The sequence below is a fragment of the Denticeps clupeoides genome, chromosome 6 (assembly GCF_900700375.1).
Source record: "Denticeps clupeoides chromosome 6, fDenClu1.1, whole genome shotgun sequence".
Classification (NCBI taxonomy): Eukaryota; Metazoa; Chordata; class Actinopteri; order Clupeiformes; family Denticipitidae; genus Denticeps; species Denticeps clupeoides.
The window spans coordinates 11,078,040-11,102,513 of record NC_041712.1 but is presented as its reverse complement, the minus strand read 5'-3'; the positions used below and the strand labels follow the sequence as shown (position 1 = coordinate 11,102,513).

The following is a 24,474-nucleotide window of genomic DNA, read 5'->3' as shown; positions in this document are numbered from 1 at the left end:
GCCTGAATGTGCAGAGGTAGATGGAGAGCACTTTTGAGGAAGGGATACCAGACTGACAATGTGTGTTTGCAATGTTGTGTGTGTGTGTGTGTCTGTCTGGAAAAGTGGTGCAGGTGATATTTCTTTTTAGACACATTAACATTTGGTTGTTATTTCTAGCAGACTCTTGTCTTTTTCAAGAGGATTCTCCTATATGAAGCACACGCTTCTGCACTGCTCTGATAGTGAGGGTTGTGTTGATGTGTTAAAGTCTGTGGGTGTTGTGTGTTGGTTGTGAGTGGTGTGATGTAATGTGTACTGATAGTTGCATGGAAAGATGGTTTAGACTAGAGCAACGACTGTTAGCTACCCCATACGCAACAAAAATATATTTCTCAATGTATTATGTGACAATATATTTCATGTGTATTCATATATTGTGAATTGTACATAGTAATATATGTTGATATATTCTAGAATAATATATTGTATATGTATTGAAAATATGTATATTGAAATATATTTAGTATATAGCAATATACGTTATCTAGAATTACAATCAGAAGTTACAGGGACAGTCCCCCTGGAGACACTCAGGGTTAAGTGTCTTGCTCAGGGACACAATGGTAGTCAGTGGGGTTTGAACCGGTGACTTTGTGGTCTTCTTGTTCATAGTGTTTTTCCCACTACTGCTGGGTGGTGTGTTAGTAGAAGTTGGTGAGGTGTGGTGGGCTTTAATGTATTTTCTTTGAAGTTTTACTTTTTGATTCTTCACATCTTCACATACACTGTATCTTCCCTGTGTTCTCTCATCTCTGCATAGCCAGACACTCCTTCTCTCCTGTTCTGCATGTATATCCATCTCTGTCTGTATCCATTTGTCTTCCTCCCTATCTCTCTCTCTGCACCTTCCTTCCTCGCACGCCCCCCCCCCCCCCCCACCCCCCCCCCCCCCCCCCCCCCACCCCCCACCCCCAATTTCTTCCTCTCTCAGTCCTTCTTTCACACTTAATGGAAGATAAGCGCTTACTGCCAGGGACTCCAGTATTTAGGTTAGATTGAGTGGGTGTTGCACTAAGCCTCGAAAGAGTGTGTTTTTATTAGTGTGTGTGTGTGTGTGTGTGCCTCTTGTTCATTCTGTTCCCATGTAGAAAGGAAGGAAATCCTCCAGTGCTGTGACAGAAGCGCAGGATGGTGTAACATTTGCACACAAATGCACACACTCCCAGAAATAACTGGTTATGGAAGGGGAAGCAGAGTAATCTTAGGTTCTTAGTGAAGATTTGTTATCACTGCTCTGAGTCACAGAGCATGGAGTGGCGCTGTTCCACTGAAGTCTATGGCGTTCTTGTTTCTAAAACCTGGAAAGCAGAAGGAAATGGGTCAAAATGCATTGGAGGCAAAATAGTTAATGACGTATATTCACCTCTCAGTGTGTTTTTAGCCTTCTGAAAGATTGGACAATTCTGAATCTTTAAACGGAAATCTATCGCTTAGTTAGAAAAATAGAAGGAACGCAACTCAGACAACAGAAACTGCGACGAGCGTGTTTCTCTGCAAGCCTCCGTATTTGATAAAGGGTCAGGGGGGCAGGGAGCCGCTGCTGACTAATGTGTATTCAGAGAGACAGTTCTGCTTTGGTGAGTCCCTTTTTGTTCTAATGAACATTTGTGTAGCCACAAAATCACAAAGGATACTGCAGAGGGCTGACACCCCCAAGCCCCAACCCCCAACAAGGAAAAAGTCCCCCCAAAGATAAAAATGCAAGAAACATCTGTAGGGGAAACTCAGATGCCAGGCAGGCTGAGCACAGAAGCAATGCTGTTGTGACTCATAGTAACCCTTCAGCTATTAAAATGAAACTGTGAACTGTGAGCTAGTTTGAAAGCATAGAAATAGACATTATAGCATGGGGCTTGTTCAATAATGTCTCTGGTGTAGAAACCCCACGTTCAAATCTCACTGGGCCAGTGGTGGACTAGTACGTAAGGAAAATAGACCCGTACTCAGAGGGTTGCCGGTTTGAATTCCGAACCACCAAGGTTCCACTGAAGTGCTACCGAGCCAGGCACCGTCCCCACACTCTGCTCCCCGGGTGCCTTTCATGGCTGCCCACTGCTCACTAAAGGTGATGGTTAACAGCAGAGGACACATTTTGTTGTGTCACTGTGTGCTGCAGTGTTTCACAGTGACAATCATTTCACTTTCACTTTCACTTCAATTGCAGTCAAGCCCAGGTTTGATGCAAATAGTTTTAAGCTTATGTGAAGAAAACTAGTTTCACTTCCAGTTCAGCCAAAGTGCACATGCAGCACAAGTTAATTACTGTAGTTGCATTTACATTTACATCTAAGGCATTTGGCAGATGCCCTTATGCAGAGCGACTTACAACGTGAGTTGCATTGCTGAATTTAGGGTTAAGTGTCTTGCTCAGGGACACAATGGTAGTAAGTGGGATTCGAACCCGGGTCTTCTGGTTCATAGGCGAGTGTGTTACCCACTAGGCTACTACCACCTCAGACTTCTTTCCCAGACTTCTTTGCCTTGTAATTCCTGATGTCCATTATTTATTTAATCTGTTATCATTAGTATGAATGTACCCTTGTCGTGTCCCATCCTCATTCGGTCATTTGTCTTTTATCTTTGTATCATGTCAGTGTGAGGTCATTGTGCCATATTTATTAGTTATTAATTTCCCCTGTGGGTGAGTGGTCCTCCTTCCATCCTGCAGCGTGTTCCTGACAGATCTCTACTGACTGGAGTGAGTGTATCCCGTTAGAATCACTGCAAAACATTTACATGGAAATCTGAAGATAAATTAGCCTGTAAATACATAGTTGAAATGATTTTGGGGACTGTCTTAATCTGTGTTCCACATAAGACATAATATATTTACATTTACATTACATTTATGGCATTTGGCAGACGCCCTTATCCAGAGCGACTTATAACATGCTTTCAAGTTACCATCGATGAAGAGATCAATTCCGGTTCACTAGGACCCCAACTATGAATACATCTATTTAATTCACTCTGTTGTAGATTCTGTACACAAGTTCGACAACAAGAAAGTTACAATTTAATCTAAATATTCTTTAAAGAGGAAGGTCTTGAGCTGTCGTTTGACTGAGCTGTTCTGACCTCGAGGGGAAGTTCATTCCACAAAGCAATTTATATTATCTGTCAATACAGAGAACATTTACATTTACAGCATTTATCAGACGCCCTTATCCAGACACAAGGTAGTAAGTGGGATTTGAACCTGGGTCTTCTGGTTCACAGGCGAGTGTCTTACCCACTAGGCTACTACCACCCTAATATATTATGGGCAAAACATTTTCTTCTAAATAATGCATGAAAGTAATTACAATTTAGCGCACCATTTTTATTGCCTGCAGTAACTTGGGGTGAATTTATTGAATTCTGTTGAGACTGTATATTTAGCCACGGTTGTGCATACTGTACTCTAATGATGACTAGTGCATATGTGACTGTATATATCTCCCATGTGCCCAACAAATTAAGGTAGAATATTCAGGTAAAGCCTGCAGCATGTAGTGTGCATGTGCAGAAATATTCGGCTCTAGTCATTATGGATGCAGGGAGGTGTGTTCCAAAGCTGCAGGCAGTCAATACTCCTCGCCACTCCCTTCAACCTGAGTGGTTGTCATGGCAGCACACAGTATCCTTTGCAAATGTTTCTGGTTACGTGCTGTGGTGTGTTTGTTGCCATTTTGCGGTTTTGCTGGCCTTTCTGAATCCTTGAACACAGACATGATAATAGCCTATGTGTTTTATCTCAAACCAAAATGGCTGTGGAAGTGCAGGCTTTTGTAAATATACCATCTGGATATAAAGAAAGGCCAGACCTTGTGAGGAACTGAAAACTGATGATTCTGCATAGTTAGTGTGTTTGTGTTCATAACACAAAGGAATAGCATTGGCTATAGAGATCAGATAAAAAAAAGGCACGTTTCTGCATTGTGTGTCTTTACTGTACACAAGTATAGTTTCCCCTAGAGACAAGACGTTTACACTGTTGACCCTTTACTTTTGAATAGTAGGTGTATATTATGCTGGGGAATTAATGTGAAGAAGCAACAGAACAAGCATCACCACAAAGCAAACAACTACTGACACAGATGAGGTTAGATTAGGTTCAACTTTATTTTACATAGTACAGGCACCATTTTGTAAAATGTAAATGCAATTGGTTGAGAAGCTCATAAAGCCATGGTGGCCAACTTCAACCGGATAGGTTCTCTTGGTATTCAGCCACTAGGTCAGCATACTGTGACTTCTTCCTCTCATACAACTCTTGGATGCCCTGCTGCAAAGGCACAGTCAGTTAAAAGAAGACAATTCTTTACTGTCGACCACAGGAATGATGTTGGGTCTCATTGTGGTGATGATGGTGTTAGTAGGAAAGTGTAGCTGCTTCCCGACATCTGCTGTCATTGTCCAGTCTGTGCCTGGGATCAGGACCAATCACGTGGCATGTCCCATTGGACAACTCGACTTCTCATGATCTCTGTGCGTTCCGCCAATTTCCTGAGCACCTGATTGTGAAAGTGCAGATTGTCATTGACGAAATGTGTCCTCTGCATTTAACCCATCACTCTTAGTGAGCAGTGGGCAGTCATGAAGCAGTGTGTGGGGACGTTGGATGACGTTATGAAAAGCCACACATTCTGCCCAATACAACGTGTGTGTAAAAGTGTGTCAAAATGTACTTTTCTGTGAATGTGTGCAAGTGGGCAGATGCTGTGTTTGGTGTCAAGGTATGTGGTAGCACTTATCTCAGTCACATCCCTGATGAATGGACAGAGTAATCCGAGTTGGAGTGTGTGTATGCGAGAGTGAGTAATTGAGGGAGAGCGAGCGAGAGAGCGAGGGGGAATTGACAAGTTTGGAACAGGCACGCATCATGCTGAGCAACGAATTGAGCATTCACGGGTGTTGGCACAGATGGCACCTGCGATTGGCTAACGCATTGCGAGCAGAGACGGTTGCCAGGCAGCTCAGCCGGCATCGTGGAGCCTTGCTGTGTGTGTATTCCTCTCACCTCTCGAAATCTGGGTCAGGAGGCTGCTCCACGCTCACTCCGTTGGTCCAATCGGTTTTCCTCTCACGATGCCTGCAAGGGACCCCAGAAGATCTTCTTCTTCGCCTGTTTACGTAACATACATTTTTTTACCTCTTGTGGAAATGTTTCACATTATTGCTATGGTTGACACTCCTCATTACAGGCAGCGTCAATATAAAGATTTTGTTTAACGCTAAACTATAAAATCTATTGTCTGAAAGTTGAGTCATGGCAACTGGACTCCTTTCTTTAAGGTAGATACGTTTCATTCTGCATCCACAGAACTTTATCAACCTAATGGAAGTTGGATAGTGACCACAACTTTGTCCTCCAGGTTGGTTTACATTTACAGCATTTATCAGACGCCCTTATCCAGAGCGACTTACAATCAGTAGTTACAGGGACAGTCCCCCCCAGGAGCAACTCAGGGTTAAGTGTCTTGCTCAGGGACACAATGGTAGTAAGTGGGATTTGAACCTGGGTCTTCTGGTTCATAGGCGAGTGTGTTACCCACTAGGCTACTACCACCCATGGTTTCATCTCACTGAAGGAAGTGCAGGGGAAGGGTGTGGGCAGATGTATCCGCCCCGCCCCTGGCAGCTCCTCCTGCCATTTACATTTACATTTACGGCATTTATGAGACGCCTTTATCCAGAGCGACTTACAATCAGTAGTTACAGGGACAGTCCCCCCCAGGAGCAACTCAGGGTTAAGTGTCTTGCTCAGGGACACAATGGTAGTAAGTGGGATTCGAACCCGGGTCTTCTGGTTCATAGGCGAGTGTGTTACCCACTAGGCTACTACCACCCCTGCCTGTCGTTGAGTGCGGCCAAAATCCATTCAGTTCAGTAATTCTGGCCTAAAACTTGTCTTAGTACTGAGTGGTCTGTACAACAGTATTAAGCCCAGACTCACAGACCAGCTTAGAACCACGGCGCATGCCGAGAAAGTTTTACTCGTGCTAGATGGAGAGAAGCGCGCCAGCAGAGCGGTTCTTCCCCGGCAGAGGCTGTCGCCTGTGGTGGCGAACACTTTCAGCTCCAACAGCGGTGGGAGAGGAGTTCCGGCTGGGCAGCGGCAGTAGAGTGTACCAGTGGTGCGAGGAGAATTTTCCGTGAGGGGAAACAAGCATGGTGCAGCTGTGCAGCCGGAGGAAGCCTGGCCCTGCACCTAAAGGGAAGTAGATGGGACAGGAGGAGGGGAAGGGACGTGACCCCTGGCTTTGCGTTTTTTTATTTTTATTTTATTATTCATCATGCGCTGAGCCCTTGGCTGAATAGAGAACAAAGATCTCCTGTGATTAGCTTTGACTCGTAACTAGTCTGGACAGGGATCTTGTGCCCGGGATTTAATACACGGCAGGCCAGTTTGTGCCCAAGCTTAGACTTAAAAAAAAAGAAAAAGAAGAAGACTAGAAGCGATACGCTGCTCTTTCTAACTTTTATTACAAAGCAAATATTATGGGATGGTTTTGAAGTGTAAAGTAAGGTTGTGAGAGTTTATGTACAAGGTTGTTTGACCCTTGTTTTCTGTTGCACAGATGCCAGCCATTTTTGGAAATAATTCATGCCCAAACCCTCCAAGCACATTTTCAAACATGCAAGGGGAATTTCTTACGCACACTATGTTCAACAACCCACTGCAGACTATAAAATAATTCAAATGTTTTAATAAAATATTGCCTTTACTGGAATCATGTGTGTTAACTGATGATAGATCTAAAAAGAGCAAGATAGCACAGTAAGGCTATTCCATCCTAACTACATTTGAAGTGAAGTGATTGTCACATGTGATACACAACAGCACACGGTGCACACAGTGAAATGTGTCCTCTGCGTTTAACCCATCACCCTGAGTGAGCAGTGGGCAGCCATGACAGGCGCCCGGGGAGCAGTGTGTGGGGACGGTGCTTTGCTCAGTGGCACCTCAGTGGCAACTTGGTGGATCGGAATTCGAACCGGCACCCTTCTGATTACGGGGCCGCTTCCTTAACCGCTAGGCCACCACTGCCCCATTTGTTCTGAGCTTGATGGATAATGGCCACCTCAACTCCATGACAAGCTGGGAACTTCAGATTAGGTTGCATACTCAACGTGTGCTTTCACTTGACTCTTAAATCCCACTGTCTTCAGTTTCCTTAAACCTGTGTAGTATCTTAGATTGGCTTAGACGTTAAAGACTTTATTCTCATTCCACAACCATACTTAGTACAATAGAACAACGAGATTGATGTCCTGTCCACCACATAATATATAAGACACAGAGAAACAGAAAATAAAAAGGCAATACAATAATAAAAATATACATAATCCAAAACAAATATGTAATAAATACAAGCATGTGCAATACAAGTTGAATAAAAGATACTGGTAGTACATGTAGTGATAGTGGAGAGGCTGCTTACTCTCTTTCTCCATTTGCTTGCCTTTAGGTTGCCATTGATCTCAGTCCGTTAGACAGATTGATTAATGGCTGGCATGAAATCAGCACCATGGAGAATTCGGCTCGGTGCTGATTATCGATCCTGTACCTTTTACATGGAAATGTTACCTGTGTTTGGATTTTGGACTGCTATGGATTCTCACACCTTGGACAAGTTAGCACACTTGCTCTCTGGGTTTCATTTGCATATTGGGGGTATACTGTTGTGAAATGGTTAGAAATGGCCAATTCAGGAAAAAAATGATTTAGGCCTTGGTTACTTGATCATGGCGGTTTAGGAATGATATGAACTAGGTGGGATGGAATCTGGGATTTGTGTTAATCACAAATTAAAAAATAAATATTTTACATTCTCATTGGTGGCTGTGCTTATTGCTCATCCTCTGGCTCTTGCTGGTCAACCTGTACTATATGTACAATGAATGTGTAATGAAACCACCGTCCAAATGAAATGTGAAGTAAAATAAAGTTTTGTGATCCGCAGAGTAGAATGCTGAACTGTTTTTTTTATGCTTATTAATAAGTGACAGTATACTTCAAGCTGCTGGATTTCAAGAGCACGGGGACCATATGGTGCTGCTGAAGGCGGGGATTACGTGTATTATCCATACTCAGTGGATGTCTGTGTTTGGTTCCTGTCAGATTTATCGAAGAACCGCTTCACAGAGATCCCCCCCGAGGTGTGTCTTTTTGCTCCCCTGGAGGCCCTCAACCTCTACCATAACTGCATCAAGTGCATCCCTGAAGCCATCATCAACCTGCAGATGCTCACTTATCTCAACATCAGGTCTGAATCCAGAAGTTCTTGCTCATGCGTTTCTGTCTGTATGTCACTAGGCACATGATTTTAATTTTGTTTGTTTCATGTCTCTTTAGTCGGAACCTGCTGTCCACACTGCCTAAATATCTGTTCAACCTGCCACTCAAAGTGCTTGTAGTGAGCAACAACAAGTTGCAGTCCATACCTGATGAGATCGGCAAGGCCAAAGACCTCATGGAACTGGTGAGGAGAGGCAGTGTACTGTACAAAACTGAAATAATTCATCTCTGCATACCTGCTGAACTGTTCTGATTTGCATTTATTTTTTATGTTCAGATTAAATAAAAAAGATGGGGAGACATTATATTGAATTAGTGCTGGATAATTTGCTGGGCGTAGTGATATCAAAATGTTACACATGAATTATGCGGCTAGTACAATCACAGTTGCTTTAATAATATTTACAAATGTTAAAATCATTTAGGTGACCAAGTGACATTGGTGAGAAAAAGTACTTTATTGGTAAAGTAGGCTATTTCCCCCCCTGCAGGACATAAGCTGCAATGAGATCCAGGTGCTACCCTCTCAGATGGGAAAACTTCAGGCCTTACGAGAGCTCAATGTCAGGAGGAACTGCCTTCAAGTGCTGCCAGACGGTAAACACACACACACACACACACACACACACACACAGAACCTAGCAGGTCAAAGTTCAAATATTGCACTTCAGTCAAACCAAACCAATAACTGTTTCTGCAATACTTTTATTAAGATATACCACAAGCACATTCTCATATTTAAATGCAGACATACACAGACCCACACAAATACACCCAGTCAATTACACATTACATCAACTACATTTACTCTTCACACAGTTCAAAAGAGAAAAACATGAAGTGTAACACCATCAGATAACAGTTTCAGGACATCATCCTGAGGAATTTCTATGGATTTGCACAAAATAATGAATTTATATGTATTTGTCTCTTTCTCAGAACTGTCTGATCTTCCACTCATTCGCCTGGATTTCTCCTGTAATAAGATCACTGAGATCCCCTTCTCTTACCGGAAACTCAGGCAGCTCCAGCACATCATCCTGGACAATAATCCCATGCAGTCACCCCCTGCACAGGTGTGTGTCAGAGGCTGACTATTTGCATTCATATCAACGTGTTGTTTGTCTATTTTACGTCAGTGTCACCATAACCTGTCATAAATTCAGAAGCTTCCTGAAATCCATTTACATTTACAGCATTTATCAGAAGGCCATATCCAGAGAGACTTACAATCAGTAGTGACAGGGACAGTCCCCCCTGGAGACACTCAGGATTAAGTGTCTTGCTCAGGGAGACAATAGTAGTAAGTGGGGTTTGAACCTGCGAAACGGTGTGTTACCCACTATGCTACTATCATCCTCACTAGGCTTCTACCACCCTATAATATTTAAATGTCCCTTTTTTGCTTTCACATATACTGTATCTTAAGTGTCTTTCCCAAATTCATCCTTGATGCAGAATTACCGCCACTTTTACTGAGTCCCACAATGAGATTTCCCCAGGACGCACTGTTTCAGTGCCTGTAGCTTTAAAAGGAGAGAGGCGGGACAAGGAGGAGAGTGGCCTATGGAAGTGAACATTCGCAGACATGATGTCATCAACACCATTCACCAACCACAATGTCATTTTAGCCGGTTCTTCAGAGGCTCGCGTGACAGAACTAAAAAACTACATTTGTGGGTGGGAAATTCTCTGGGTGGACAAAGCACAAGAAAAGGGGAGGTAGCCTTTCCCCTTTTGACAACATAAGGGGCCAAATTCCAGATCCGACCGTCTGAGGTGCTGCTCTTTGGATGGCGAAGCAGAATAGCCAAAGCACCCTTCATACATATCACCATTTCTAGCCACTGCAGGACCATAGACAGGCTAGGGAAACTCAGGCCATGGGACTGTAAAAACAATGAAGACCATGTGGTGTGGGAGAAGAGAATAGAGTGTGTAGAAAAAACTCTTTCTCCCTCCACACAAAGCAGTGTATTCAACCACTCCAATTTGATGTTACCTGGCAGAAAGAGGCATGGCACAGTAGAGGTTAAAAATGAACAGTTTCTAATTTATTAACACCGGTAAATAATTATTGTAGTTACATGTGAATATTGAATGTAAAAAGGTACCAAGGTTACAGAGAAAATAAAAATGAGAAGAAAGAGTAAAGAGGGAGAAGAGAAAGAGAGGGGGAGAGAAAGGCTCAGAAGCCTCCCGGCTTCCGATGAAAAACTCCCTGAGCAAGAAGCTCAGAGGTCCTTTTTTCCACATGTGAGCAGACTTTTATACCCCTGGCCTACAGGAAGTTGTCACTGGCCTACAGGAAGTTGTCACTGACCAATCAGAACCTGTTGTTTCTGATGTCACGCCCCCCGGTGCCTCCCATTTGGGGACGACAAAGAGGGTGGGCGGTCCTGACGGCTGATACTTCACACGTAACCGTCAGACAAAAGACATGTAAAACAGAGGTGTCGAATCTTCACGCACAACCATCGACACAGGAATGTCACACTTCCCCCTGCAGACATCTGTTATGCAAGACAAAAACAGGCTCCCGCGATGTCCATTCTTACAGGACTTTTAAATGGAAATGTTTTCAAGTAATTATTATACTAATGTGTGTCTATGTAGTGTAATGTGTATGTTTTATTGTCACTGTACATCCTATCAGTTTGTCTGAGGGTGTAGATAGTTGTGTAAAGGAGCATGTTTCCCGTTCTCAGAGCAGCCGCTTACACTAATTCAAATGCAGTACAATGGCTCTACCTAGTGGTAAAGTGGGAGTAATCCCACAAATTTCCCTAGCACAGTTCTTGAAATGTCTTCTGTTCCTTCCTTCTTCCTCCTTTTTCAAAGCAGCTGAAAAATCCTTTTTGACAATGTCAATAAAAATACAAACCGCTTTGTTAATATCTTAAAAGTAACAGTGATGTTATTTTAAGACCACTCATTAATTAACATTTTATAATTGCATGGAAAGTATGTCCTAAAGGGCAGCATGGGGCATTATCACATTTAGTATTGCACATTCAGTATTATTTGCAGTAATAAACAGATACAAACAAGCTGCATGTTGCTGAAATACATTTTCTAGTGTGCACAAGGACACATGCATGAAGGGGCACATGGGGCAGTGGTGGCCTAGCGGTTAAGGAATCGGCCCTGTAATCAGAAGGTTGCCGGTTCAAATCCCAATCCGCCAAGGTGCCACTGGGGTGCCACTGAGCAAAGCACCGTCCCCACACACTGCTCCCCGGGCACCTGTCATGGCTGCCCACTGCTGACTCAGGGTGATGGGTTAAATGCAGAGGACAAATTTCACTGTGAGCACCGTGTGCTGTGTATCACATGTGACAATCACCTCACTTTAAAACCCTACTTACTTGCATCCCTGAGCAAGACACTTAACCTTCAGTTGCTGTAGGGCAGGGTTTTTTTGTGCTTACCTTTATTAGCACACCAGATTCAACTTCTGTATTTGTTATCACCCAGCTCTTGAGTTGAATGACGTGGGGCGGAACACAACCTCTAATCGGTGCAGGACTGGTGCCCTCCCTGTAACTACTGATTGTATAAGGGCATCTGGTAAATGTGGAAGGGGCGAATAAATGCACAGCATGGATGAATTTATGCAATTTTTTTTTAAATAAGGAAAGGAGAGGGAGGAGAGCTTGCATTCTTTTCAGGGGGAGATAAGTTTCCTCTGTAATTTCTCAAAACGTTGCAGGGGAAAATATTTGCATGACATTTATTTATCATTAATACAGGAATTTAAAAAACACAATTATATTTGCATTTACTTTTACTTTATATAGTTTCAATTAAACTACACCCCAAACTGAATTAATAACAAAGCAGGACATTTAAAGGACATTGTGTAATTACCCTAAGTACACTCAGTACTATGAAGTGGCATGGATAACAAAACCACAAAAAAACATAAATCTTTCAGTATACAAAGCACATTTTTTTCCCAAGAAATAAATGGTCATACAGCCTTTTGGCAGCCTTTTCATACAGCCTTACAGTCATACAGTCTTTTGTCCCTTCTTTTTCCCACCCCCTTCCGTGGAGAGTAACTGTCTGATGAACAGTCAGTATATCAGTGGTGAGTCACATACTGGAAGGAACTAGGGTGTGACGTTAACATAGTTCTGTAGCTGCTACATGTCATCACACGTCATGAAGATTAGGTCTGGTTTGTCAGCACTTCATCAGATGGGTATCTATTCCAGACAAACAAACCTTTAGTGAAAAAATGTCACTATTCTTTCAAACAAATGTCTACAATGCGGTCATTCAGGCGCTGTCAAAACATACCAATGCATGAATACCTTTCAGTGTTTAAACAGAACGTAAATGCTACAATAGTTTACAGGTGTATGTCATCTTACGTTGCGACTACTTATGCAGAAACACTGAATAACATTGTCACAACCATGCTGGCATGACGAGGCAGGTGAACAGACGTGACGACTAAGAGGTGACAAGAAGACGATGAAGGAAGGAAGCAATCGCATGACATCACGAAAACCGGGGAACATTACACATGATAACAGTGAAACCCCTTTCAGACCGGATCATGACAGTACCCCCCCTCGTAGGCACGACCCCTGAAGGGCCAGGCAAAGCAGTCCGCAAAGGACGGAGGGAATGATTCGAGTGGACAATTAGATGAGATGAGAAGAGTAGATTCAAGACAAGATGAGAAGAGTAGACATGAACAGCTGAGATGAATGGTAAATTAATGAATGACTGGTCCAGTATTCATGATGGATGAGAGGTGACTTCAGGCCAGTGTGGTCCCGGCACCTCGTCCGCATGACATCACGAAAACCGGGGTTTAATGGTGAAGGACAGGGGAGACATCCGAGATGTTGGTGAACATGGAACAAAACATCAAAGACCTGACGGTGAACAGAAACAAACAGGGAAGCTTTATACATTTGACACAGGTGAAAACGATTAAGGAACATTACACATCAAAGTTCAAAGTGAAGTGATTGTCACATGTGATACACAGCAGCACAGCACACGGTGCACACAGTGAAATGTGTCCTCTGCATTTAACCCATCACCCTGAGTGAGCAGTGGGCAGCCATGACAGGCACCAGGGGAGCAGTGTGTGGGTACGGTGCTTTGCTCAGTGGCATCTTGGCGGATCGGGATTCGGGAACCGGCAACCTTCTGATTACGGGGCCGCTTCCTTAACCGCTAGGCCACCACTGCCCCAATGACAACAGTGACAACAGTGAAGCTCCTGTCCGGATCCCGGAATGGAGTAACCCCTTTCGGACCGGATCATGACAAACATAGTGTATAAGTTTATGTATATAATGTTATCTAATTGTTAATGTGTCAGTTGAAAACACTTATTTTAAAATTAAGGAAACAGGGTTAAACAGTTGCCTCGTGAAGAATTTTGATTTCATATATTATTAAATGGGTTGGTATTAGCCTAGTGGCTAACACACTTTCTAATGAACCAGAAGATCACAAAGTCACAGGTTCAAACCCCACTTGCTACCACTGTGTCCCTGAGCAAGGCACTTAACCCTGAGTGTCGCCAGGGGGACCGTCCCTTTAACTACTCACTTTAAGTTGCTCTGGATAAGAGGGTCTGATAAATGCTGTAAATGTAAATGTCTGGATGCATTTATATTATTCTTGAGGACAAAATACATGGTAAAAATGTTCAGTCTCCCTAATGTACTAAATAAATTGACCCAAACTCGTGACTCAAGAACCCCAATACAAACTTGAACTGTTGCACCTTCTTGAACTTTTTGAACTGTTGCACCTCCAGTATGAACAATCCTTCTGACTAGTCTTGTGTCTTCCCATATTTCCTCAGATCTGCCTGAAGGGTAAGGTGCACATTTTTAAGTACCTTAACATCCAGGCGTGTCGGCTGGACAAGAAGCCGGACTCGCTGGACCTACCGTCCTTGGGGAAACGCTGCTTACCTCCGCAGCTGACAGACAGGTGGGTAGTGACTGCTGAGCTCATGATCTGTGCTTACCCTGACAGAGAGATGTGTCATTATTACACCCTGTAGAGACCGGTCTGGCTGGCACCTACATTTACAGAGCTTGCTTTCATTCCGTATCTATTCATCTATTCAGCTTAGTGGCCATGTTCTCAGACTCTAGGTGTAGCACCTTGCCGATTAAGCACTGTGCTCTGCGCATATCCAAAATGATCCAATCTCACTCATTTGCCCCAGGGTTTGTAGGACCTTGTTTTGCCTCTGCCTTTCCTGGTGATTATATCTACTCCGTTCGGTCACATCCCATTTTCTTCCCCAGATATCTGAAGTCCTGTGTCTCTTCTAGTAAAGAGCCTTTTAGCTAATCTTCTGCACTTCTTCATTACATAAACTTTCCGAGACTCCAGACCTGAGGGATGAATCCGTGTACCTGATTCTTGGGGCATACTGTCTGCTACACTGTCTCATGTTCTAACTGGGGGCTTGTGTACTCTGCAGCATAGAGGATTTTTACCCTGGCAAAAACCACGGTCCTGACTCAGGCATCGGAAGTGACAATGGAGACAAGAGACTGTCTACCACAGAGGTGGGCATTTTTTCTGCATACACACACACATACACTAGGGCATAGTGACGCACAGATGTAGCCTGTCAAAGAAAGCATGGGAACTTTCAGTCTCTCAGTCTCCCCATTTAAGTGCCCAAAAACACTCATTAACTAGCTACAAACATGAAAATATAATGTCTCTGTCTTTCTCTCTCTGCACCTATAGCCTTCAGACGATGACACTGTCAGTCTGCACTCTCAGGTGTCCGAAACGGCGCGGGAGCAGGGCAGGGCGGAGACCCACTCCCTGCTGTCCAAACTGGACTGCAGTAAAGGTTGAGTATTACAAAGTGATACTGCAACTAACACAAATACTTCATAAACAACCTACACTTTGCACACATATTATAAATATATACAAATATTTTACGTATGTCCGACTGTAGATGTATTTGATACTTCTGTGCCTCTAGGTTGTGACCTCTAACTCCTTTTATTTAGATTCTGCTATTCATTTGTCCTTGTGTATTAAACCATATGCACAGCTCTCCCCTCTTATAAAAAGGGTTCAAATGTGGGTCTACTATGTTGTAATGATTCATGCTACAAGGTACAAAGGGACACTATGGTCCAGAAAGATCTGTGAAAAAAGGCCATCTTCTTTTTTGTAGCAACAAAACTTGACTTACTTTGTGCAGTGGCATAAAAGTTGCCACATATAGAAGGATAATAATTGCACATTTGCATGAATTGCTTTCAGATGCACTCCTTGTGTGTGTTTCAGCTGCAGAACAGGAACCATATGATTTCATTGACCCAAACCCAGAGGAGGACGCTGCTCTGTCTGAAGGAGACTTGCAGCAGAGTGTCTCCTATGTGACCTGCATAAAGGTAGGGACGAGGAATATTCAGATGCGCATTGCAGTACATCAGACTCGGTCTGATGGGCATTGGCGCAAGAGTACAACGTTTTGGCAAACCCAGATGGAAACTAGATACTGATCTTTTCCTGACAATTTCTCAAGAAGTCACACCATTCCAGGTGGCTAAGGAAGAATGGATATGAGTCATCCAGCTGTTGATCACAGTGTTAGACACTGGAATCGGTGTGATGTGGTATCACCGATTCATAACCCCGAGTCACCTCTGCCCATGAGCTTTACACACACTTCATTGTTCTCAAATGGCATGTGACGGCTGCTCACCCAGGGAATTTCCCAGCGTTTACCAATGAATTTGTCCCTACAAAGGAAATGTCTTGATAAATAAAGGACTGCTTTCAGTTCATAGATTATGTGCAGGACTGGATATGCACAAGAACTCAAGGCCAAGATTTGGATTAGTACAGTGACAGTTCTTGGGCTACAGGTTTTACTGTTTCTAGATTAATGTCTAGTGCTATGACATGAGCCCTGGAGACCTCTACCCCTGTATTTTCTCATGACAGTACTTGGTTTGCCCCACTTAAGATGGCATATATATTTATTCAGTGTATTTACAGCATTAATAACATGTAGTGACAACACAAAATGATGAGTTGTCCACAGTGCTGATCATTGTTGGGAAGCTTTAATGGCAGCATGTGCTTGAGACGCATGGAATCCAAACATTTATGTAATACATGGATGTTGTAGCATGGTTACCGGTCCTTTCTGGATGAAAGTGGACAACATTGTCTTATAAAGTTGCAAATGATCCGAAGTGTGAGATGAATCTTGATAAAGAAAACAAACAAATTTAATACGCTATGAACAGCCGATTATCTTTATTGCAGGCCAGACAGGCCAGGCCATGACATTCTTTTTCAGAATGTTATTATTTCAAAATCTATTATAAATAATCATGAAATGTAACTGTAGTCTGTTATTTAGCCCCAAAAAGCTAAACGTATGGGTATTGATTGCTTTATTGTCATTGTGATACACACCACAGCACATGGTGAACACCGTTCTTCATTTAACATTTAATGAGCTGTATCTTGCTCAAGGGGACCTTGATTTGAACCCGCAACCCCTCGGTTATGAGTCCGCTTCCTTACACGGCAGGCCACCACTGCCCTGAGGTGTGGCGTTACTTGCATACTTGAAAAGTGGCTTTTGAAAGAATATTACAGAATCAAATTTGGTTTGTTTACATGACACCTTATGAAAACTATAGAAAATTGTGGTCTGTTTGTCCTTTCAGGAGCTGGAAAAAGTTCTGAACAAATCACACCAAAGCAAAGACAAAGAGACCTGGAAGGAGGAGTCTGGGTATGTTTTTTCAATCATCGTACTTCAACAGTCGTACTTCACGTTCACTTCACTGGCAAGCAGCACAGGAATTATATGACCAAAACAACCAAACATGGGAATGTCAGTTCCACAGGGTCACCTTTGTATAGAGGGTTGACTTGCGCAACAGTGCAGCTCAAGGGCATTGGCGGCTGTGATCTCTGTTAAGACGTCATCATGCAATGAAATGAAAAACATCATACAATGAATTCTGATTGTATCTGGAATTAAAGATATTGATTTTTTATGTTTGCTAAAAAGAACTCTGTCCTTTGACTTAGTTCTTTTTGGCAAAGGCCGTGCTCTTTGCACCATCAGAACTATCTTGTCAACAAAGGCAGACAAAGGCTGGGACTTACACGTCAGTCATGAGCATAAACTACAATAAATCTCCCCGTAAATGATCAGTCTAAAAAAAGATTTGAAAGCATTCAAAAAGCCTGGTTCATGATGTGGCTCGTGAATGAACTCATTCAAAACCTCCCACACACTGGGATGCTGTAAGGTTTTTCCCATGTTCTGCAGAAAAGTGCGGACGGAGCATCTAGAGGAAGCCCTTAGACATCAAAAGCCCAAATGTCGACTGCATGTACGCCTCATTCCTTCTTAAGAAAACCACTGCTGACAAATACACAGAAACAAATGGCTAATCTTTACACACACACCCACATACATACACACAAGCACACATCTGTACCTTTGCAGATATTTTAGTATTTCCAGGTTTGCTGATGGAAGTCCCCCTGTACCCCTGTAGTTCCAATTAATTTCAGAGAATGCGAAGTGAGTCAGGATGCGATCGGGAGCTCCAACCGAGTTCCCTGGTAAGGTCATTGTCGAGAATACGATGGCGCTGCTTCGCTTTGTTACTGTGAAAAGAGGTGGGGCCATGTCAGTGTTTTACGTAGGCCTATTTATCTACGTCACACATGTCCCTGGATTTTACCCTGGTGGTACACACACACACACACACACACACACACACACACACACACACACACACAAACACAAACACATCCCAGTCCTGAGGATGAGTCAAATCCTTGATATTACAAGACATTGTAGTACTTTCTGTGGTCATACAAGTGGTATCCAATGGCAGATTCTCAGTGAAAGGTCATATCATAATAGAAGTTTGTCTTTTTCTTCAGATGTTATAGTTGTATCATTGACAGCTGTCCTGCAATATATCAATCCATCAATATCTATACAACAAGGCACATGTACATAACTCCACATGTATTCATTCATAGTTTTGATGTCTTCAGTGAGACTCTACCAATGTAAATGGTCATGAAAATAAAGAAAACACATGTGGTGGTGTGTCCAAACTTTTGGCCTGTACTGTACATGGTACTGTACAGGGTAAAAGACAATGACTGGACAATGACTAGACACAACAAGGATACCTTTATACACATGACAACAGGTGCACAACAGTGCTTGAGCATTGTTGCTATTCATTTGTTTGTGTGTGTGTGCATTCATAGCTCAGAGAAAGAGCAGTTCGCTGAAGAAGAGGAGGATGAGCTCAAAGAGGTGCTGGATCTGAGGAAGATTGCTGTTCAGCTGCTACAACAGGAACAGCAAAACAGGTTAGAGATATTTGGATATGGTCATTCACACACACATGGAAAATACAGCATTTTTCTGCTGCCACTCAGTACTTGAATAATTTTCATACAAATCTGGTGTGTAGCAAAACATCACAAAACATTCAGCATGTTTTCCCATTATAAATAAAACCTTTATCAGATGCACACTGCATCTATTACAGAAACAGATTGCATCTCACAACAGCTTTAAACTGGATTAAGACGTGTTTATACAGGGTCAGGTGAGCGGTCAGCAATAGTCATTAATAGATGTTGAATCTCGCTGGAATGTTCTGGTGCATTTACTTGCTTGACGACAACATGGTGAAGGCCCTGAAGGCTCTGTAATTGATTGAGAGACATGGTCAAATTATGCACATGAACCTAGGAGTTCGAGCCAGAACAGTCTGAGCAGATCCTGCTTAATATTTCACACCAGCCCAAGGACATCATGGGTCAATTTCCATTTACTGGCATCTTACTGCCTGGAAGCAGTGCATGTATGGCTCTACCGGCTAAATTCTATCTAACGCTGGGTTTTAATGCATATTGGGGTGGGGTGGTAGTCGCCTAGTGCCCATGAACCAGAAGAGTCACAGGCTCAAACCCCACTTGTGACCCTTAGCAAGACAACCCTGAGTGGCTCCAGGGGGACTATCCCTTTAACTACTGATTGTAAGTACATCTGGATAAGGGCTGTAACTGTAAATATTGTGGGGTTTTATAAGCTGCTCTTGTTGGTCAGTGCTATTATTAAATAACATTCTGCTGTGTCTTACCCCATTCGTAAAGTCTCTCATCCCTTTAACAGCTTCTCCTTCCCTTTTCTCCACTAACCAGTGTTACTTTCTCCTCTATTTTTCCTCCTTTTACCTGGTTTCCCTTCTCCATACCACTTCCTTCTTCCCAATATCTACTTCTCGGACCTGACTGGTGCACACGTGATGCGATCATCCCTTCCACAGGCGGCGGTCATTAATTTGTAGAGCAGAGAGCCTAATCCACCGTAGGAGGGCCACTGGCAGGGCACACAGGTGAACCGAGTAATGTGTGTCTGTGTGTGTTTTGTGATGTTCATCGACCACGCCCTGCAACCTCCCTGTGTCTGGTCTTTTCTATTCTATGGTCACTGAGCATTAAGGACCCCCATGCCCCCTTCCCTGGTTTAACACTCACAGATTGATAGTACTTGTCAGCGCTAGTGTTGTGTGTAAATCAGATCTGGCATGCACTGTGATGGCCCGTGTTGCACGTTTACCAGCATCTAATGATGTAAAATGTAACTTTTGTGTTATCAGCGTTTATTCATTACCTGGGAAGTGATTGCTACAGAACTATTCCCAATGAGATACTTCCCTGTCTCTTTGCTTTGCTTTTAAAAATAAAAAAAGACTCTTTAAGTCCCAATTGTTAAATTATTTAGAATTGAATGCCTTATTTTAGTATACATGTTGGATCCAACTTGGCAGTTTCAGCAACATCCTGTGTGGGCAGAGATTTGTGCCTGTACAAACTGAAATTTAATTGAGTTTTTATTTGAACCTGAATTGTACAAACTGAAATTGAATAGAAAATAATTGAATCTAAATGTATTACATTGCATCTGATTTCAAATGAAAAAGGTAACACAAGTTTTAATTGAATTGAAATTCAGATGCAATTTAATACATTCAAATTCAGTTTGTACAATTCAATTTCAGTTTCTACTGGCACAAATCTCTGCCCATAATTCTGCTCTAAACATCGCTTTTTTGTAGCTCATTCCTCTCCAAGACACACAGCTCTGCTCTTCTGTGCAACTGTCTTTGAGTTTGCATGTTTCTTTGGATGAGTCTTCAAAGGGTTCTCAGAAGGCTGGGAAGTGGAGAACAAAGCTGAGGCAATGATGTTTTCCAGAGAACTGGTTCAAAGCATCAGTGGGTGGTTTTCCCTATTAACTATTTCCATGCAACTTCATGGCCTTTTTTCTGAGCTGAATGTTTAGGCTGGAAGGTCTTATAAATGAATTTAAAGCAGAGATTTCCAGCTTGGTCCAAAAAGGACAGCAATTCAAGGATGTTTCATGCAATAATATAAAAACTGTTTGGAGAGGGTATGTGAAAGATGCATACAACCAGTGAGCTGCAAAATTGAAGAAGGTGTGAATTCGCACTGCAGTAAGGTCAATGGCTGTAGGTATGATTGTATAAGTGATTGAGTGTGTGTGTGTGTGTGTGTGCACTACGGTGGGCTACGGTTATGCACAGTGAGTGAGTAGTCTGAGGTCTGTTAGACATTTCATACCTAAACCAGAATGGTGGCAAATTCTTACTTATTCTTATATTCAGCAGAAACTGAGCCTTTAGATTGATTTATTTAATGCATCAGATAGAAATGAATAGGCCTGAATGTCATTGTTGTCTTCTTTGTCCCCCACAATGGTCAGTTTGTAAAGTCAGATCTCATTTAGTACAGTACACAATATTATGTTGCATTACTGGCCAACTGTGGATTATTATTATCCCAAATTGCACTGTAGAACAGCAACAGAGTGATTTGTCCTGATACGTCATCTTATATTTTTGTTAAAAATCTGTTTTAATCCTGCTTGTTTTCTCTAAATTAAACTAATTGCTAAAAGTGGTACATTTCATGTTTTATAGGTTCCTTAGTCACTCAGGAAGCAGCAGCAAAACAAGACCTCCTTCCCAAACTATAAGAAGGTATACCTAATCACCACTCTCACCTACACACACACACACACAGACACACACAGTCAGATAAACGAAGCCCATATGGATAAATGCATGTTAATTGGCCAAAAATCTGAATTCCTGCATAAGATATAAAAATGAGAACCACACTAGTTAAAGTGTTTGATATATGTATTAATTTACTAGAGGTATAATGCCTTTAATCAGGGTTGGTTTTAATTAAAAATGTCAAACTAATGAAGCCAGTTTATGCAGTTTTGATATATAATACTTTAGTCAGAACTTTCATACGGCCTGTTTTTGTCCATTTGCTATTCTATGTCAACATCATTGTGTGCTCCGGGTTAAGTGACTGTTGTAAAGTAGGTACAGATGTTGGTTTGGATTCTGACCAACAGCTTTTTTGGAATTTTGAAGTGGTTTACATACTCAGACATAAATGGACTAAAATTATTGTAATTTTACCAGACACACACAATCAGACCTTGTTGTGCAACTGTCTTTTTTTCCCCAGTGCATCGCTGGATGAGGGGAGCAGCTCAGCATCAGCTCTCAGTGGCCAGGTACATACACTCACACACAGATGAACTAAATGGGTGAACAATGAGGCATTTTTAAGGTCACTTAATATCTAGGAAAATGTATATTTTTCATATGACATTTTCACATACATTTGCTCCAATTTTTCAGACTTTTCTTCTTCATTGTGCAGATCCATAACCATTTGGCTCTCTTCCTCTACTCGCTCTCTTTCTTTCCCTCTCACGCTATCTCACTGGAAAGGACTCTGAGTTCACAGACGATGACACACCCTTTTCTGAGGTCGTCTACTTCACTCCATTTCACCCACATTCATTACTAACTGAGTGCTTGATGTTCCGTTCTTGTACCTAGTTTACCAGATATGCCTCTGACAGGAAGCTGGGGGAAATTGCTTTGGGGGATTAAAGACTTTCTCAAAGGCTGTGGGGATGGTGGCATTTAGATTGTAGGTGAGCATCTGTAACTCTGTCATCTGTCATTTGTGTCTGTACCCCACAGCCTTCCTCATCCTGCTCCTTTGATGGGAGTGTGAGATCAGAGAACAGCGACTCTGAGCCAAAGTGGCCTGAGATTCCTCCAGTTCTCAACCAGAATGAGGACAGACGGAGGAACAAATATTTAAGGAAGGACTACCTGAAGGTTTGTCATGAACCCTTTTCAGTGGATCCTTGAAGTATGACCTTCTAAACCTGTTTGATGTATTCAATGGCTTCTGTAATGACTGTGTAACCCTGAACAAGCACAGCCTCTCTAACCCCCGGATTCTAGTGATTCCACTGTTGGCTGTTGCCCTGATCAATGCCTTATTTACAGAAATAAATAGGAGGAAAGAACTGCTCGCTAGATATTTGTATCTTGGACAAGATGGCACTCACCACCCACACAGCCCTTCTTGTTTCAGTCTCATTATTGCTAAAATTTGTGGAGGCGACATCTGTCATCCTTCTCCCTCAGTAATTTTGCTGTTTTTTCCTGCTTGTTTGCAGTATAAGTGTCAAAGTGCACGAAGAAACTCCAGTTGCCACGATGAAAGCGAGGTGAATTAGTTTTTTTCTTCTGGTACCGCTGTATTAGGTGTCAAAGTGCATGAAATGCTATGAATTTGAATGTCGAAACACAGTACAAGCAGTTCCTTCAAACACCTGTGGCCATGAGAGGTTTGGATGGTTAAAGTAAAGTAGATTAAAGAAGTGGAACGGTCATGGCTTTGTTTTCACATTGACAGCAGATTATCAGTGTTTTTTTCCTGCCTTCTGTAGCAATGCATGGTCTTGAAAAGCAAAAGAAAGCTCCAAAAACAACTTGACCTGATCGTTGCTGTTCTGTGCAAAAATCCATAGTTTCAGAGTGTTGAGATGTCGCAGTTTGTATTGTGTCAACCCTGGATAAATGCTTGCCAATACAGTTGGAAGCTTGTTCATCTTCATCTTTCACAGCAAAGCTATTACTAACATCAAAGGATAGGATATAATTACATAACTAAATAAAGTAATTAACTGTTTATCTGAGGGTGTTTAAAGACAAGTTCATATATGTCCCATCCTTGGTGCACTCATTACAAGACTACATAAGTACTGGCAGAAAAAAGTGCAGGACAGGACACAATAAACTGCATCAATCAATGTATAATGCCATTGCATGCTCTACATAAATATGACCTTAAACATTATAAGAAGTTTGTGCAAATAATCAAAGGATAATTGTGTTTTGGTATGAATAATGACTGATGATATAGGGAAATGTAAAATTATTTAAAAAAGACCAAAAACAGGTAAAGCAGAAACAGCATTAAAAACATGCCGATAATAAGTGCATGGTCATGGTGTTTTTTTTCCCCAAGCAAAACACATCAGAATTGTGATCCAATAGTTTGCAACATCAGCAAAAAAGCAACCTAATATACTTCACCAAATATTGACTGTATTAAAAAGTACATAGTACTTTTTAAGATATGGACAGTAAAGATTTCAAAGATTTTCATGTACTGTGTTACAGCACTGCACAGTTTAAAGAGTTACTTGTTCTGTGTGTGAAATTTCAGCAAATTCTTTTCATTGTCCCTTTCTAGGATGGGTCATCTGACTTCAACACCGCACTCACTGTGTTTGGCCTCAAACCCAGATCGGGTAGGTGCATTGCTGATGCACAATCATACATGGCCATATACACAAATGCATTTTCTAATGTGCAGTATCAATCTCTTAGCAGAGTATAAGTGGTAACAGTAGAAATACTCAAGATATTAATCAATGTTAAATTTCAGGTGACTCATTTGCAAATGATAGCATTGATAGTATTGATAGCAAAAATGTATTCTTTTCCTCCTCAGGCTGACACACAATTTGACATATATGTTTAAGACTATATGCCTACATATAGTCTGGCCTAGCGGTTAAGGAAGCAGAAGGTTGCCGGTTCGAATCCCGATCTGCCGAGGTGCCACTGAGGTGCCACTGAGCAAAGCACCGTCCCCACACACTGCTCCCCGGGCGCCTGTCATGGCTGCCCACTGCTCACTCAGGG

At 42.3% G+C, this 24,474-nt stretch overlaps 1 protein-coding gene across 2 annotated transcripts in view; it reads left to right on the top strand.

The window, feature by feature from the left end:
- Window positions 1-24,474, top strand: part of LOC114792685 (leucine-rich repeat and calponin homology domain-containing protein 2-like) — a 52,428-nt gene that overhangs the window by 17,144 nt on the left and 10,810 nt on the right. The window contains exons 2-17 of one of the 2 annotated variants that reach the window (XM_028984032.1): window positions 8,150-8,294; window positions 8,384-8,510; window positions 8,818-8,923; window positions 9,266-9,402; window positions 14,166-14,296; window positions 14,799-14,886; window positions 15,074-15,182; window positions 15,632-15,738; window positions 17,032-17,099; window positions 18,611-18,715; window positions 19,681-19,749; window positions 21,358-21,417; window positions 21,923-21,971; window positions 22,450-22,590; window positions 22,938-22,988; window positions 24,020-24,077. In XM_028984032.1, coding sequence (XP_028839865.1) covers window positions 8,150-8,294; window positions 8,384-8,510; window positions 8,818-8,923; window positions 9,266-9,402; window positions 14,166-14,296; window positions 14,799-14,886; window positions 15,074-15,182; window positions 15,632-15,738; window positions 17,032-17,099; window positions 18,611-18,715; window positions 19,681-19,749; window positions 21,358-21,417; window positions 21,923-21,971; window positions 22,450-22,590; window positions 22,938-22,988; window positions 24,020-24,077 — 1,551 coding nt within the window. The remainder of the gene's footprint in view (window positions 1-8,149; window positions 8,295-8,383; window positions 8,511-8,817; window positions 8,924-9,265; window positions 9,403-14,165; window positions 14,297-14,798; window positions 14,887-15,073; window positions 15,183-15,631; window positions 15,739-17,031; window positions 17,100-18,610; window positions 18,716-19,680; window positions 19,750-21,357; window positions 21,418-21,922; window positions 21,972-22,449; window positions 22,591-22,937; window positions 22,989-24,019; window positions 24,078-24,474) is intronic. The other variant, XM_028984033.1, reaches the window with a different exon arrangement.